General features: G+C 32.0%; 1 protein-coding gene across 2 annotated transcripts in view; it reads left to right on the top strand.

Annotated features, from left to right (window-relative positions):
- The first annotated feature begins 305 nt into the window (after positions 1 to 305).
- LOC130446389 (glutamate receptor ionotropic, kainate 2-like) overlaps positions 306 to 16,105 on the top strand; it is a 31,410-nt gene continuing 15,610 nt past the window's right edge. For both annotated transcript variants that reach the window (XM_056782621.1, XM_056782622.1), the window contains exons 1-5: positions 306 to 635; positions 8,633 to 8,886; positions 11,466 to 11,701; positions 13,838 to 14,036; positions 14,925 to 15,170. In XM_056782621.1, the coding sequence (XP_056638599.1) occupies positions 551 to 635; positions 8,633 to 8,886; positions 11,466 to 11,701; positions 13,838 to 14,036; positions 14,925 to 15,170 (1,020 nt within the window). In that variant the 5' untranslated portion in view covers positions 306 to 550. The remainder of the gene's footprint in view (positions 636 to 8,632; positions 8,887 to 11,465; positions 11,702 to 13,837; positions 14,037 to 14,924; positions 15,171 to 16,105) is intronic.

Raw genomic sequence — 16,105 nt, 5'->3', positions numbered from 1 at the left:
GAAACCATATTTTGAGCCCTTATACGGAGATATAAAAAAACTGACCTTTATTTTTCACAGTAGCTCTATATTGGCATCTGACATACGCAGATCAATTTTCTTTTGACAAAAGTCTAATTTAACTGGACTATTTGTCATCATGAAATTGATTTGTCTTGAGTAAATACTCATGAGGTACGTCTTAATAATTCGAGGATTACTTTGGCTTACAGTTTATGTAGCAATATGTGCAGTTACTTGCGAGAGAGCCCCGAACGTCGCATCTATGTAGTTATGGGTAAATTGTTAAAGAAAATTACCTAAAATCCAGCTCGTGAAAAACTTCACGTTATCTATTCTATCAATTCATATTTTCATAATCCATCTTTCTATTTTTTAAAGTTTTCTTATTCAATCCTCGTACAATAAAAATAAATGATTATGAAAAACAGTATAGGATTGTTAGGATTTTTGTGAAGTAAGTGCGGCAACTATGTTTTAAGTATCCAGAGACAAAACTTTTGCTAGAGAGGAAGTCAAACATGCCCTCAAATACTGTGCCAATTTCGTGATGATTTTCTTGATAAAAACATTTCTACTGGTAAATGTACTAGTTCTACATATAAGTGACATACACGCAGAAAATTATAAAATTGGTAAGTGGGGTTTGTTTTATTCATAGTAACCTTGAGTAACATTAATTTTTTGGTAACTAACATTAAATTTTTACTTTATCGATCGTTTATCTATCCGTGTTTTTAATCTGTGATTTTTTTAAATTCAAATCTTTTAATATAAATCATTTCTATGTTTGTCTTGGTAAAAGTTTGAATACATACTGGAATGTCTTGAATTTTCAAAAACTATATTTTAGATGAGAAATTTGATATTTTCAAAATTCCATTCACACATTTCATCAAAAAAAAGTTGCCAAATTGACTAATTAAAAAATGTTGGAATTATTAGTTTCTAAATTAACGATTTTTGGAAATTTGCAACTGTGTCTGTTCCAAATACTTGAGTCAACATTTTTTGATATATTGATGTTTTGAAATATAATTGATTCAAAAAATTGGCAAGATGTTTGTCGAAAAATTAATATTATAATAACAAAATTCGAGGAAAATACATGTTTGTATGAAAAATGAAATTCTAATTATATTTATATCTAGTACAAAAAAACAATGCTCACGTTAACAAGCAAATTCGGCAAGATATTTTGTAGAAAGCCCAAATAGACCAGCAAAAAAGTGAGGATTTACTAATTGATCATTTATGACACCAATCCACATACTAAGCGAGAATATTGACTGGAAACGACATTCTCTAATATCATGAAGACTTTTTCTGTTAACTCATGTGAATTGCGAGAGTTATTTACGAGAATTGTCCCAGAAGTACCTTGTCTGACCTGGAGATAACGGTAGTTGCTTGAAAAATACCACTGCATTAGAACGTACATAATATATACATCATATGTGTCAAGTTTGAAGACGTTTGTTTAGTATTTATTTGGTAGCAACCAATAGTGAACGTTTTCAGTGAATGTGAAACTGATCCTGCATTTTCAACTGTAAAATATTGGGTAGCAGAGTTTAAGCAAATATGTACCACCTGCGAAGACCAGCAGGTAACAGAACTGTTGATGAAAGCGGTACTAGATGATCGTCGACTGAAAAGGCGTGAGCTAGCAGACATAGTAAGCATTTCAAAAAGTGCGGTATATCGCATATTAACTAGAAAAATTTGGACATGAGAAAACTGTGTATAAGATAGGTGCCGCGTTTGCTCACAATGGAATAAAAACAGTGTCGTGAAGATGTTTCCCTCGTGTATTGAGAAATATTTCTTAGAACTAAAGCCGTGCTCACACCCGAAACAAAAAACAATCAATACAATGGATTGAGAAGGGAAAACCAGTTTCAAAGGAGGAAAAGGCCGTTACATCTGCAGGCAAAGTCATGGTGTGGTTTTTTTGGGATGCGCGTGGGATAATTTTCAAGAACTATCTCGAAAAAAGGAAAAACTATCAACGACGAGTATTATGGGAACTTATTACAGAGAGTGAAGAAATCAAGCTAAAACGCCCACATTTGGCTTAGAAGAAAGTTTGATATTCGCCAGACTTAGCCCCCTCGGATTATTTCTTGTTCCCAAACTTGAACAAACGGCTCGGTGGTCAAAATTTTCCAACAATCAAGAAATCTCCTTTGATATTATCTAAAAGCAGCTCTACTATTATCATCACAGAAAATTTTGTCGGCTATTCTGTAGTCCAAAACTTACATTTAAGTATCAAAACGTCTCTAAATCTAGAAATGTCAATTTGGCAGAATAACTCGTTTTATGGATCAAAATATCAAAATTTAGTGCTGAAAAAAGATATTTGGTGGTGTGATAGGTGGACCAAAAATGAGAACTTTCAATTAAGTTAGCAGTGTACCACCCGTGACCGCGTATAAGTAAACAAATTTAAAAAAAAGATTTCCGTTTTTACTGCTGTCATAATGATGCGAGCAGTCATAGGGCTGAAAGACGACTTTAAAATCGGTATTAGTGAAACTGAGGGAAGTCACTGATGACTCTTCAATTAAAGCTGCCGGTAAAGTCAGAGAAACTTTTGGAATATGTTTCTTTTTCCTTTTTTCATATCATTCAGTGCTAACATCGCAACGCAAGCAGTATTATGGGTGCAAAGAGACTCTAGAATATTAACTGACAGAATCGAAAGACGCCACTAATTGGTGTTCAGTCAGGAGTGTTGTTGGAGCCAAGGATTTTTGAAAAATATTCTTCCAAATATCGATACCAGCAGTCTTGAGAGCTGCAAGAATAACATAAAATGTCTCCTACGTTGTTGATTCATCTACACATCATACAATACAGTTAACTTATGATAGTTATAAATATTACTTATATAATTTCTGCGATTATTATTACTAAATCAATTTTTCCACTGCGGCTTTTTACTCAAAACTAACTGCGTTTAAACAATAATCAAAAGAAATAAATAAATAGACCCTCCTAGAAATCATTTAGAAGTAATACTGTAAATAAAGCGCCTGTTACTAACAAAATTAAATGCAATTAAACATAAAACTAGAGTTCGCCGAATTTTTGAAATTCCATTGTAGACAGGGCTGGCCTAGGGAACCATTTTGTGAACTTGATCGTATAAATGTAACCTAGATACAAGCAGAAGAAATATTAATTGTTGTACACATAAATAATGGATGATAATAAAAATATTGATAATGGATATAAAGAAATATCAAACGTTCAACAAGAATCTTGATTTTAAAATTTATTATATATCGAAAATTATGCTCAAATTTTTGACTAAATATAAAATTGAAAAACAATTGATTTTGCTCTCAGATAATACAGTATAATGATGGTAAATATATAGTTAAATATACACATACATACAAAATTATGTTATAATTTATTTAAGATTTGATCGTTTACTAAAAATTGAATAAAAGTATGACATTGTCGTACATGTCCTTTCCATTGGTTACTTTTGTAATCTGAAAATCATTTATTGCATTATTATATTAAAAATTATACAGGGTGCAATACAAATCCTTAAATTGATTTTTTCAAAGCTAGTTCTGGAATTTCTAAGTTTAACTAATACTAGTCGAATGTTTCTCACGAATTTATGTTGAATTAATGATATGAGTGGAGCAGAACAAATATACAGTTAATTATTTGGATAGCTTTTGGAACAAATACGTCTTATTCCTAATTATGTTTATTAACGAGCGAATACTTCGTTTCACTGATGTCCTATTTTTGAACGAAAGGAATCTGTTTATTTAACCAATGTATAGAATTAGTCATCCCGAAATATCATATATTAATGTAACCAGAATCTTCAATTTTTTCATTGGAATTGTTCCTATATCATATAATATACTATTTATAAAAACAAAAAGTTGATTTCGATTTGTGAAGAAGTTCACTTTCTACTAGGCCTTTTCCGCAATTGTTTGCCAAACTTATAATTGGCCCTGGAACTTTTACATGAGATGGGTGTCTTTCTATAATTAACTGGAATATAATCTCGAGACAAAAATTTAATACTATGATAGAATAACGATTGTTTCTGGAAAAAATTAAGTTAAATGGAACTATTGGCTTTTCTCAAGATTGAAATGTGATTAATAGTTCTAACAAGTATAAATTATTGAGAATGATTATCAGACAAACTCTAAAAATGCTAAGGAATAGCACATTTTAAATAAAAAACTCGTAGCTTATGTTTTTAATGTAAATAAATCACATGCTAAGAAAAGTAATGATTACAAAAACTTGTAATAGTAAAGTTAGAATTTAAGGTGAAAAAGTGATGTAACCCACTTGAAGTTAGCACACATTCTCATGATAATGAGTCTGACAAAAATTAACGATGGAGAGTACAAAAATTGGAAATCAGGAAAAGCAATTTTTATTTACTCTTCAAATATCGAAGCCCTATTATACGGATTTTTTCGTACTATTTCTAAATTCATACGAGGAAATTTAGGAGGCAATTGCTGGTATGAAATTAAAAAAATTTCTTCAACCCACCAATTTGTCACCTAGGTGTTGACTAGAATGAAGCTTATTTCTTTTTTCTAAAATTTTTATAATGCAATAAACTTCAAATTCTGTAATTTTCGTAGCTACTGAAAATTATGAATTATATTGTTTATTTTTGTTTTTCGCTCTGTACTGTTGGTTTTGGGGAAAAATTTGTAATATGCCATTCGGGATAAATTAATTTTTTGAAAAACTCGAAATTAGAATAAATAAATTCGAAGTGACTATTTTGTCACAATACGTGAGCAAAGGAATATTTAAGATGTTTGAAGAAAAACGTTACAAACCGAATGCATGTTACAAATGAATAATATGAAAAATATTTTTATATACAACAAGTATTTTCAGTTATCATTTTATTCCATTGAAATTCATCTAAAAAAAAAGGTTTGATATGAAATATAGTGACTGTTGTTAAATCCAACAATTCCCAAATGCCAAATCCAATTTATCACAAAAATAAGAAAAAAAAGTTCGTAATTTGTCCTTTGCTAGTACACAAAAATTACAGAATTTCAAGTTTCCAGCCTTGAAATCTTAGAAAAAAATGAAAACTCAATTATAATCACCATTTTCAAGGGTTATATATTGGAAAGGGATGGGATGTTATAGGAAATACCCATTTTAATTTCATCACCTCCTGAATTTTCTCTCATGAATTTAGACACACCCTGTATTTCCCACAAAATTTTCATCCTACTATCGTTATCACACAAACCGCTTGAAATCCGGTTTCATGGGTTTTTTGAGATTTGTAGTAAGAGATGTGAAGTAAGAGATGTATTAGGGTGGACACTGATATAACAAAGATGCACCTGTAGGGCTCGATTTGTGATGGATTAAGAATGGTAGAGTAACATGTAGATCAACAGAAGAAAAAAAGATAATAAAATGAAAAGAACCGAAGGCCAGATCAATAAACGGTTCTTCGCAGAATTCAGGTAGACAGTTACAGCTGTAATATTCCCTTTCATCGGCTATATTATTAATGTGTGCTACCGATGATCAACGTGGGATTCGTAGAAGGTGAAAGTTTTTGAGGAGATGGTTTGTGGTGCAGTTGGCATCTGAGTTATCTTCAAGTGCCTTGATAAGACAGACTTACCATCATACTCTGTTCAGAGAATGAAAGCTAGGATGTATAATAGCTGGCTTATTTTTCTGCCATAGAGGGATTGCTGCAGAACTTTGTTCAACGACATCGGGAAGACAAGCATTGTAGTATGTTGTGTTTCTCAAGACATCCAGTTTATTTTCCAATTAACTTTTTTTTTAGAAACGATACTGTAGAACTGGCTTTTAATTTGTTCCAACTAACATTCGAGTTGTATTCCAGGAGCCTTCTTAAAATTGATAAAATTCTTCATCACGTTATATCTTACAACAATGATAACTAGATGAATCTCTGGGATATTCTTAACATATTATGCGCAATCATGCGATTCTAATTTGCCAAAAATAAACTCCTGGACAAAATTAGTGGCCCTTGCTTATAACACAAAGTTCACAGATTCAATTTTGCAAGACTACATCAGAATAGAACAATCAACTATTGGAAACGGATTCTATTCCTGATGGAACTATGAAACTAGAGTTAGCCTTAAAGCTCCAGATTCACGTGAACGTGTCTGGCGAAGGCAATAAGAAAGGTTTGTTAGCTGTAATATCTTTCCTGAAGTGCCTTTTGATGGTGGTTCTAACATATTTTGGGGAGGAATTTGCTTCGATGCTCGTAAGGAATTGGTCCTTACGTACGAGGTCTATGAAAGACCAATATAATTTAGACAACATTATTTTATATTAATGAAGGACAACGATCGTGCCCACCTAGCTAACCAGGTTATTCGCTACTTATGTCAATATCCCTTTATCAGAGTGGCCACCTAACAGTCCAGGTATGAATCCTATAAAACATCTATGGGACTCTCTCAAAAACGGCAAATTGAGGTTGTGTTAAGGTCATATTCGAATTATTTGTAGGTGTTTATGATTATTTATATGTATCAGAGTTTTATTTGTATTTATATTGTAAATATTTACATTAATTAAAGTGATGCGTCAATTTTATTCAGGAGTTAATATAAAATTGAGTTTTACAAATTCCTATGCTCTTGATACGAATGAATTTGCCGAAATTCCACAGTGAAACTTAAAAAAAAATATGTTAACATGAGCTCTTGGACTAAACTTTCTGATACCATTTCCAGAAATACGTTTTTGTTACGGAATTCAACCTTTTTTTGTTCTCCCATGTAAAAATCATCTTAAAAGTTTACAGGACACAAGATGAATGTAATTCCTTTGAATATCTTTTTTGGTCTCCTATTCTTCTGGCCATTTTTAGCATTTGCTTCATTTCCTGTAAGAATATTCAATATAAAGAATAATCCATAATTCTTCTCAAATTACTTTGAAAATACGATTGCCATATCTTCCCAAAATATCCAAAACGCTACGAAACTTAAACTTACTCCAACATTCTTGTCATAACTTCAAAGAATAGCCCCATGATAATACCACAAAACTGATACAATTTTTATAAAATAGCCAAAAACGATAGTGCCTACGTCGCTGCTCCTAGAGGAATCGTATAAGATGAAGAAACCAATATATTTCAAAGAAAACGATGAAAAATATGATGTTTAATCTATGACTTTTTCGTGATTTTTGAAAATACTCCTATAGTGAATCAATTCATGAGCACTTGGGAGATTCTGCGAAAAGTCCCCTTTATCTTTGATACCGTTAGATCTAAATCAAATTAGTTTGATCTCAGTAACACCAAGCAATACCTCCACACTGAATTTCTCACAGGAAACTACCTTCTCATGAAGAACCTGGTTATAACCAGTCTGTATAGTAGAAACTAACGAATGTGGATTCTATAATGAGAAAAAAAAAACAGTATAGATACGAGGATATATTGAAAATTTCTTAGCCTATTATAGAACTAAACAAAATTTCAATGTCAAAATATTTTATTACTCAACATATTCTCCTCTTAATTGTATACATTTATTATAGCGAACCTGCAACGTCTCTGGAACTTTCAAAAAAACTGTTTCTTTTTGCTCTACAAACCAGATCTTCACAGCTTTTATTACCTCTTCGTTGGAAGAGAATATTTTCAGTTGAGGAAAGAGATGATAGTCGGATGGAGCCATATCTGGTGAATAAGGGGGTGTTCTATTACTTCAAACCCTAAATCACGAATTTTTTGCATGGGAACATGAGATTTGTGTGCAGGGACGTTGTCCTGCAAAAACAAAACACCTTTGGATAGCTTTCCGCGTCTTTCCTCTCTAATTTTTTCCCGTAGGGTGGTTACTGATGTGGAATAGTAATATCCAGTTATTGATCTACCCTTATCCAAAAAATCAATCATGATTACTCAATGGCAATCCCAAATACCTGAAGCAAGAACTTTTCCAGCAGATTTTTGGACTCGAAACAGAGTGTCGCCATTCCATCGATTGTTGCTTTGTTTCTGGATCGTAGAAATGTACCCAAGTCTCATCCATAGTAACAATTTGGTTTAAGAAGTCCACATCGTTTTCAAATCCAGCACAGATCGAACGCGAGGCTTCTACCCTTGCACGCTTTTGGTCAACATTCAAACATTTGGGGATCCATTTCGCAGCATTTTTTCTCATGTCCAAATTGACGTGAACTATATGATGAACGCATTCGTATGAAATATTCACTGCTTCAGATATCCGTTTTAGCTCAATTTGACGGTCTGATAAAATCATGTCATGAACTGCATCGATATTTTCGGGGACTGGCACAGAAACTGGCGTTCCCGATTGGAACGGAATGGAAATTTTTTCTCTTTTAAAGCTTGCAGTCCAATTTTTCACAGTCGCATACGAAGGACATTGATCACCAAGGGTATTAAGCATATCTTCGTAAATCTGCTTACCTCTCAACCCTTTGAAATACAGGTACTTGATGATGGCTCGATACTCCAATTTTTCGATTTTCACAATTTCGGTGGAATCTTTTTTCTTTTAATTCATTGCGTAACTCTGATTTACTTTTTTAACGTCGGAATGTACAATTTCAGGTGCCATATTTGAAGATGAAGACACCAATCAAAGAGAAGCTATTCAAGTTGCAGTGGACGAAATCAATCAAAATGAAAAAATCAATTTAGAACTGATCGTAGAATATATTTCTAGAGATAATCCTTATCAGGCGTCTAAGGCAACGTGTAGCTTGTTGGCGCAAGGTGTCGTTGGAATATTAGGACCTCTATCGGAAGATAACTCAAATACTGTACAATCCATTTGTGATTTGAAAGAAATTCCTCATCTTGAAGTGAGTATCCTTTTAAATGATTCGTTATCATATAATCATTATAAATGAAACCACTTCCAGTGGAATTGAAGTAAAAAAAATTCTAGCGTGAATCTTGGTATACAATTGGTCACTAAGAATGATTTTAATGATAAATAGCGATGATGATAAAGCTAAAAAGTATATTGTGAATATACACTCTACGAGTGTAGAGGATAGTTCGTTATATAGACAACAATATTTTTCCATCAACATAACATTTGATACATTGGTTTGTCAATGCTTTCTAGCTTTATCGCTTCTGAAATACTTTGGTGAACTGTCGGATTTGCTGGCTTCAATTTTTCTGTATGAATTGTCCTCTAAAGTTTGTTTTTACTACAAGGTAAGGTGAAAAGGTTAGATTTAACAACGCCTTTAAAACTGAATATCATAACATTGTCCTATTGATCTCAAACAGAGCAGCCTTTGAATACAGTACTGTTTTATAAGCTATTGTTCATTCAGTTTTTAACATTATACTCGTATCAAAGGCATAAGTTCCCATGTCTTGCCCACGGGTATGCGACAATTTCCACTTGTGCAGTGGCTCTAAAGATTATCCTGTTTGAACCATGACTCTTAGATACTCCATTGAAAAATATTAGTTGAGTTCAATGAAGATATGGTGATTTTTTCTACTTGAAAATGGTACTATTGCAATTTTATCAGTTGGTTGAAAGTTGCCGCTCATCACCGAAGAGTTTAATTGTGTTTAGTGCGTTTAGGTCCAGGAAAAGATTATCTTTCCTATCACTCCCAAACAAATTAACATGGTTTGAGTTTGAGGATATAAGAATGATGTCTTATGATTAATATTTCAACCTGCCCTCCCCTTTATCGATACGTGACTGATGTTTGTTTGAAAATAAGAGGCTTTATTGATGTTGACATTAATACAAGCTACGCTATCTATCGACAATAATTCAAACTTTCTTAAATATTATAATATTAAAAACTCTTTGAACTAATAACAATCTATTATTTAGAAACTCACCTTTATGTCTTGGGAAAATGAATTATATCACACTTATCATGAGGAATTGTCTTTTACAAAAACAAAAACATTTTTATAGCAAGCTACCACTACTAGATTATCGGTGTAGCATTCTTAAGGACTAATTTGCACCAAAAATATTAGTTTTAGTTGTATGAAAATTATTTTTTGTGATCAAATTTTTTTTATTTTATCATTTTCTGTTCAAGACTCAAAATAGTTGTAAAGAGAAAGCTTTCGAGTAACGTTAAAATTTTCATTTACGTTCTTAATGGGATTCGAAGTACTAATCATAGGAATTCTAGGCCGAGTTCAAGAACCATTAAAACTATTTTAAATTCAAACTAACCACGCATTTTTGCTTTTGAAGGACAAAATTCGTATAGGAAATCAAAGTAAATTTGTTTTATAATATTTGACAGTCAACAGAAACTCATCATTTTTCATCTTATTAGATTTTTTATCTAATGATAAATCAGTCTGCGTTATTTTGTAAACGCACTGTATAACCGTGTAACCCAACTTTTTGGATATACATATGTGGATATATATTTTTAAAAATTCAACCTGTGAAATTAATTCCAATAATTCAGTTTCTACTTTTTTATACGGTGTTTTATCTTTAACTGTTAGGTTGACCAAATGTTATAAATGATAAGATTAGACATTATATTTAAATGTCAAGAAAAATGTGTTAACCTTGTCCTTTCAAATTGAACGACTGCCCAAGGTTTCAATCTGTTTACTCTTCTTTTGATAATCAAAACAGAAGTTTTGAGAAACATAACAGTTTAAATCAATTAAACCGCATCACAAACCATTATTTACCCAGGATGTCATACATCTATGTTCAGAAAATCATAGAATTATTTTTCTAAATGACGTGAAGGAAATTGTCATTCCACAATTCCAATGACCAAAATTCTGCTCCTTGATTTTCCTCTATAGTTGAAAATGACACTCATCAGAGTTAAAATCTCATGAATGCCATAATACGAGATAACATTTTATATTTTGAGATACATCTCTTTTTAGGAAAATTATTTCATTTCTGTCTAAATCAATCAGATATATATATATATATATATATATATATATATATATTTTCGCAACAGAAATTTTCACAAATTAAAAAAGACCGTCGTTCCTTGCAATGCTCTCAAAAAATTGCTACATTCGTGAAACTTGAAACACGTCTGTGTGTTGGAGGAAAACTAGAAATTACAATTGCTGGGAAGTGATGCCACATGCTTCATATAACCCTGATCTGTAACCATTTGATTATCATTTATTTTGAAGTTTGCAAAATTCTTTTAATGGAAAAACTTCCACAAATAACCATGACATTCAATCGCACTTGGTTCAGGGTTTTGCTGATAAAGACAAGAAGTTTTATGAGCGCGCGGAATCATGAAGTTGAAAAAAAGGTGGACGAGAGGTCATTGAGCAAAATTGAAAATATATAATTGATAAAAAACTGTTTTATTTTACACTAGAAAACTTCGTCGCCAATCAATACACAACCCACTTATTTCTTTCAATCAATGGTTTATTATGTTTTCAGGTGAGATGGGATGATTATCCAGCCAATGGGACACTTATTAACTTACATCCTTATCCAGATACACTTACAAGAACCTACTATGATCTTATTGCGGCGTGGGGTTGGCAAAATTTTGTGATATTATATGAAAATAATGAGAGTCTGCAACGGGTTGGGGAAATTATCAAACTATTCAATCCACGAAAAAATAGGATAGTTCTGAGGCAGTTGAATATACAGTCAGGAGGTGATTATAGGTGAATATATATGTTTCTTTCAAAAACTACAGAAACATTATTCAATACAATCTAAGAAAGCTCATATTTCAGTAAAAACAGATGATAAAACTAACAGTTTTTCTTCTGATTTCATTACTTAAAGGTATTTGATCGATTTCTATCACCGGTAAATAATTCAATGCAAATAGAGTTTTTTCGAAATAATGGAAATACAATTTTGAATCAACCACATTTCACTAATTTATTGATGAAATTAACAATAAAATTAATAAAAATGGACATTCAGCTCGTCATAGTTCACTTTGTTTCCATTGGTAATAATTTCGCAGTTGGCATAAGTTACAGAACGTATTGCCACAGCGGAGTTTCCAACAGGTGCATTAAATTTCTGATTAGAATAATGTCAAAGTATATATATTTTCCCAACGATCCCATAATAATGATAAAAAATCTTGCTTCCATAATTATTAATAATCCTGAAATGCAATTCACCTTAACAGGTATTGAATCCTGAACTCAAATGCTTGACGTTTTAACTCGAACTTTCTATAATGTGGAGAGGTTTGTTTTTCCAGATTTTCTAAATCCACCCATTGCATTTATCATCACAGAACCTCTGGAATAGGCTTCTCTAATAAGTTGTGTAGCTTGGTATTGAGAGACAGCTAATCCTGAATGAGATCTTAATCATTGTTGCCTTAGTGTGATACAGTTGCAATAGTTTGAAAACTGCAATGTTGAAATCTATGGGTCGTATCACCTGGAAGTTTTAGCATAATGACCCCATTATTGAGAGTAAGTTCAATTACCACAAGGTTTTTCCAATGCGTGCAGTGACCGTCCAAACACAAGTAAAACTTTATTGTCTACTGTTAGGTTCAACAAACTTTAATAATGTTTCTAAGTAACAACAAGGTTTTTATTTATGTAGCCAGTTTCGGAAATTTGTACTAACTAGTCTGGAGGAGCGCCAACGCCCAGATCTGGATTCACTCTATCACGTTTGAATATCAACATCGGCGTGACAAAGTGGCCGGCTGCACTTCCATATACAACGAATGTCGTATTAAAGATACTTTCTTCAGCAGCAACTGTTCCAACTTGGCATTAACCTTTCAGAGCTTTAGAGCTAGATCTTTCCACACTTCTCTACTACAATGAAAAACCCAGTCACATTCATATTAAAGATACATCATCATCATTTCATCAAATATTTTCTCTAGGATGTCAGAAAAGTTTTGTCGATTACATTATTCATATCTAGCAGTAGAAGTAGAGACGGGTTGCCTCAAGGAGAGACTAGAATGGCTTCATATAAAGGTATAAAACCATTTTTTGTCAGCAAGTTCCTTTTCTTTGTTAGGCGGCTTTGCACACACATTCTTTAATGGTTACGCAAAAAATATTTTTTCTCCAGATTAAGTATATGATTGACTAGCCTGTCTTCTAATTCTTGTGGAAAAACTGCAGTTCGACCAATGCTTCTAAACATCTTTGTTAGCTAAATCATACTTCGAGTCGAGATATCTCTAAAATGTCACTTATGAAACATTGTATATACGACACGTTTCATTTAATCCACACTTCTTGGCTTTATAAACTTCTGGAGCTTTTTTATATTAATTTCAGCACTGTTCATACTATTTGGGCTTCTTCTACATCCTATGTAGCCTTATGAAAAAAGATGTTTTCAAAATTGAAAATACTGTTAGCTCATAATTTAATAAAATATTATTGAACAGTTTTGAAATTGCCTGAATTGCACCTGTCCAATCATGGCAATCGATCAGTGGTCCAATTTAAACAACAAACACGTATTTTACAAAGCCGTCCAGGAGAAAAAACATGGTGAAACTAAGAAAGATAAAAACGTACTTAATAACTTCCACAAAAAACATTTTCCTTATGGTTTTTCAAATGAACTATAATATTGAAATAGCGTAACTTACATTTCGCTCTGAGCGGGAGTATGCTACAGTGTTGCCAGATGATACGACACATTTTTAGTTTCAAGGAAATGTACAGTGGTCCAATTCCCCTAATTAAATAAACGCCTCACATTTGCATATTTATCTATTTAAAAATGCTAATAAGCGAATAATGACTATGTTTGATGCTCTAGAAATGGGTAACTAATATAATCTTTGTTTATAGGCGTGTACTTAAAGAAGTATGGAGATCCGGAGCAACACATTTTCTATTAGATTGCAGTATAGAAATATTGGAAGAAGTTTTAAAACAAGCACAACAAGTGGGCCTAATGACTAATAAACATCATTTTATCATAACAAATTTGGATCTGCATACAATTGAACTAATGCCCTACCAATACAGTGAAACTAATATAACGGGGGTAAGTGGAACAAAAAAAGTTTTCGAAAATAATTGTTGATATATTTGATCGATGTTTCACTTTTCTGCATATCGTGTTATGGTTTATAAAGTGGTTGGACTATAGAAAATATCCCATCTTGGTATTTGGCAATATTAATTAGGTTTCAATTGAGGGATAAAACATTTGTCAACCCTCTCCTTTCTGATTACTTATCCCATTATTTCTAAATAGAAAATATACCATGTATGGTACATCATTGGAAAGTCATTTGAAAAAATCTCAATCGTCAACAATTTTTTCCCGAAATACACATTGTCTTGATTAATTTGTAAGAAGAAATCGATTCGCAACATCCTCAAGAAATAAGGTATCAGCGATGCTTAGTCGAGTTAGGAGCACTCCTTTATTTGTTTTTTCTCAATCACCTGGATCCGTCTCAGAACTAACATCGATATGTTTTAGTATTTCCTCAAAATCTTAATTACTACTTCTCAAAATCGAGATGATTCGGTTTTTGTAGTCCATTTCATGAAGAATAAAACCAAGTATATGGAAAGTGCAACGACTCCATAAATAACAATCAAATAAAAATGATCACAGAGGAAAACGAGGAATATTTGGTAGATATGGTAACAAGTAAAGTAGACGAAAGCAGTGAACAAAAGCATTTGGAGAAAAGAGAATATAGACATATATAACAAACTTTATTTAACGCTTTAAATTAAAAAAAAATTATAATCGTTAAGTCGAATAGAAATTAGTGAATTATGTAATATATTTTGAGATGCCTTAATACTTTATTGACTCAGAATTCATAAGATTATATAGAAAAACTATTATGGTACATTTGTATCTCATCTACAATATTTCAACTTTCATCAAATGTACTCAATATATTATTTTCAGATGAGATTTGTGGATCCCGATGAAGAAGAGCTAGGTGAGAAAGCTGCAAAAATCTACGAGAAATCTCAACCGACATTTCCCGGATATAAACTGAGGCTTCAAGAAGCGTTGACTTTCGATGCTATAAAAATGTTCGCTAAAGCTCTAGAAGCTTCTGAGCCTTTGGTAGAGGCTAACCCTATCAGCTGCTACAATGACGATGAGAAGCTTCGATCCGGAACGACTATTGTCAACGAGATGAAGAATGTAAGAATTTTATTCTTTCTAATGTGTGAAATTGTATGCAATCGAATTAATTGGAATAAACATGATTTTTTTGACAAAAAATGCACTAAAATCTAGAAATATGAAAGAATACATGATAAATATGTATAGTTTATCCAATATCAATTACAGAAGACAATCAATATTCTATAAATACGCACGGCACTCATGCCAAAATAAGAAATAAAAAATATTGTTCACTCTTCGTATAAAAATCTCCACTATTTACCATGAAAACATGGAATAGTGAAAAAAATCATGTCTTTTGGCCAAAGCTGTCTGAAGCCGTAGATAGAATTGCTTCAAAATATTCCTGCCAGACAGTTGAAATGTTTTTTTTCTTATGTTTTATTAGCGAAGTTTTTATTTTCCTTTATGGTTTTGTTTTGAAATTTAGTTTTAAAAAAATTAATAGGTTTAAAAAAGGGTTCAGTTTACGTCCGGTACCCTGTTCAAACCAAATGCGTTTACAGGCAGGTACAATTTACTCGTTTATTCACGATTTATAATTTAATATTCAGTTTAAGCAAGTTAACCACGTATAATGCCGCCCAACTTATAATGATTATATTACTTTTTAACGAATTTATAAAATGAGGTACCTAGGCCTATGGTAGATCAAACAAAATTGTCGAAAAATGTTTTTATGTGCAATTGATATTAGAAGAACTATAATGTAAATGAAACTGAAGTCGTTGTTACATATTTACATTATATTGATATTTATTGAAGATTCATATGTTATCATTAGATACTTTTAAATTCAATACACAAAAATATAACAATATAAATTTGCACTGTTCGGTTCTTAAAATTTTTGGCAAATAGAATAAGGAATAAGGTACCAGCTTCCGAAAAACAATAGGGATTCAGATCTAATAGATCAACAGAGGACGCAATATTCATAGTTCGTCAGT

This window comes from Diorhabda sublineata, chromosome 7, assembly GCF_026230105.1.
Source record: "Diorhabda sublineata isolate icDioSubl1.1 chromosome 7, icDioSubl1.1, whole genome shotgun sequence".
Taxonomy (NCBI): Eukaryota; Metazoa; Arthropoda; class Insecta; order Coleoptera; family Chrysomelidae; genus Diorhabda; species Diorhabda sublineata.
The sequence above is the reverse complement of the archived record's forward strand: the minus strand, read 5'-3'. Positions and strand labels throughout refer to the sequence as shown.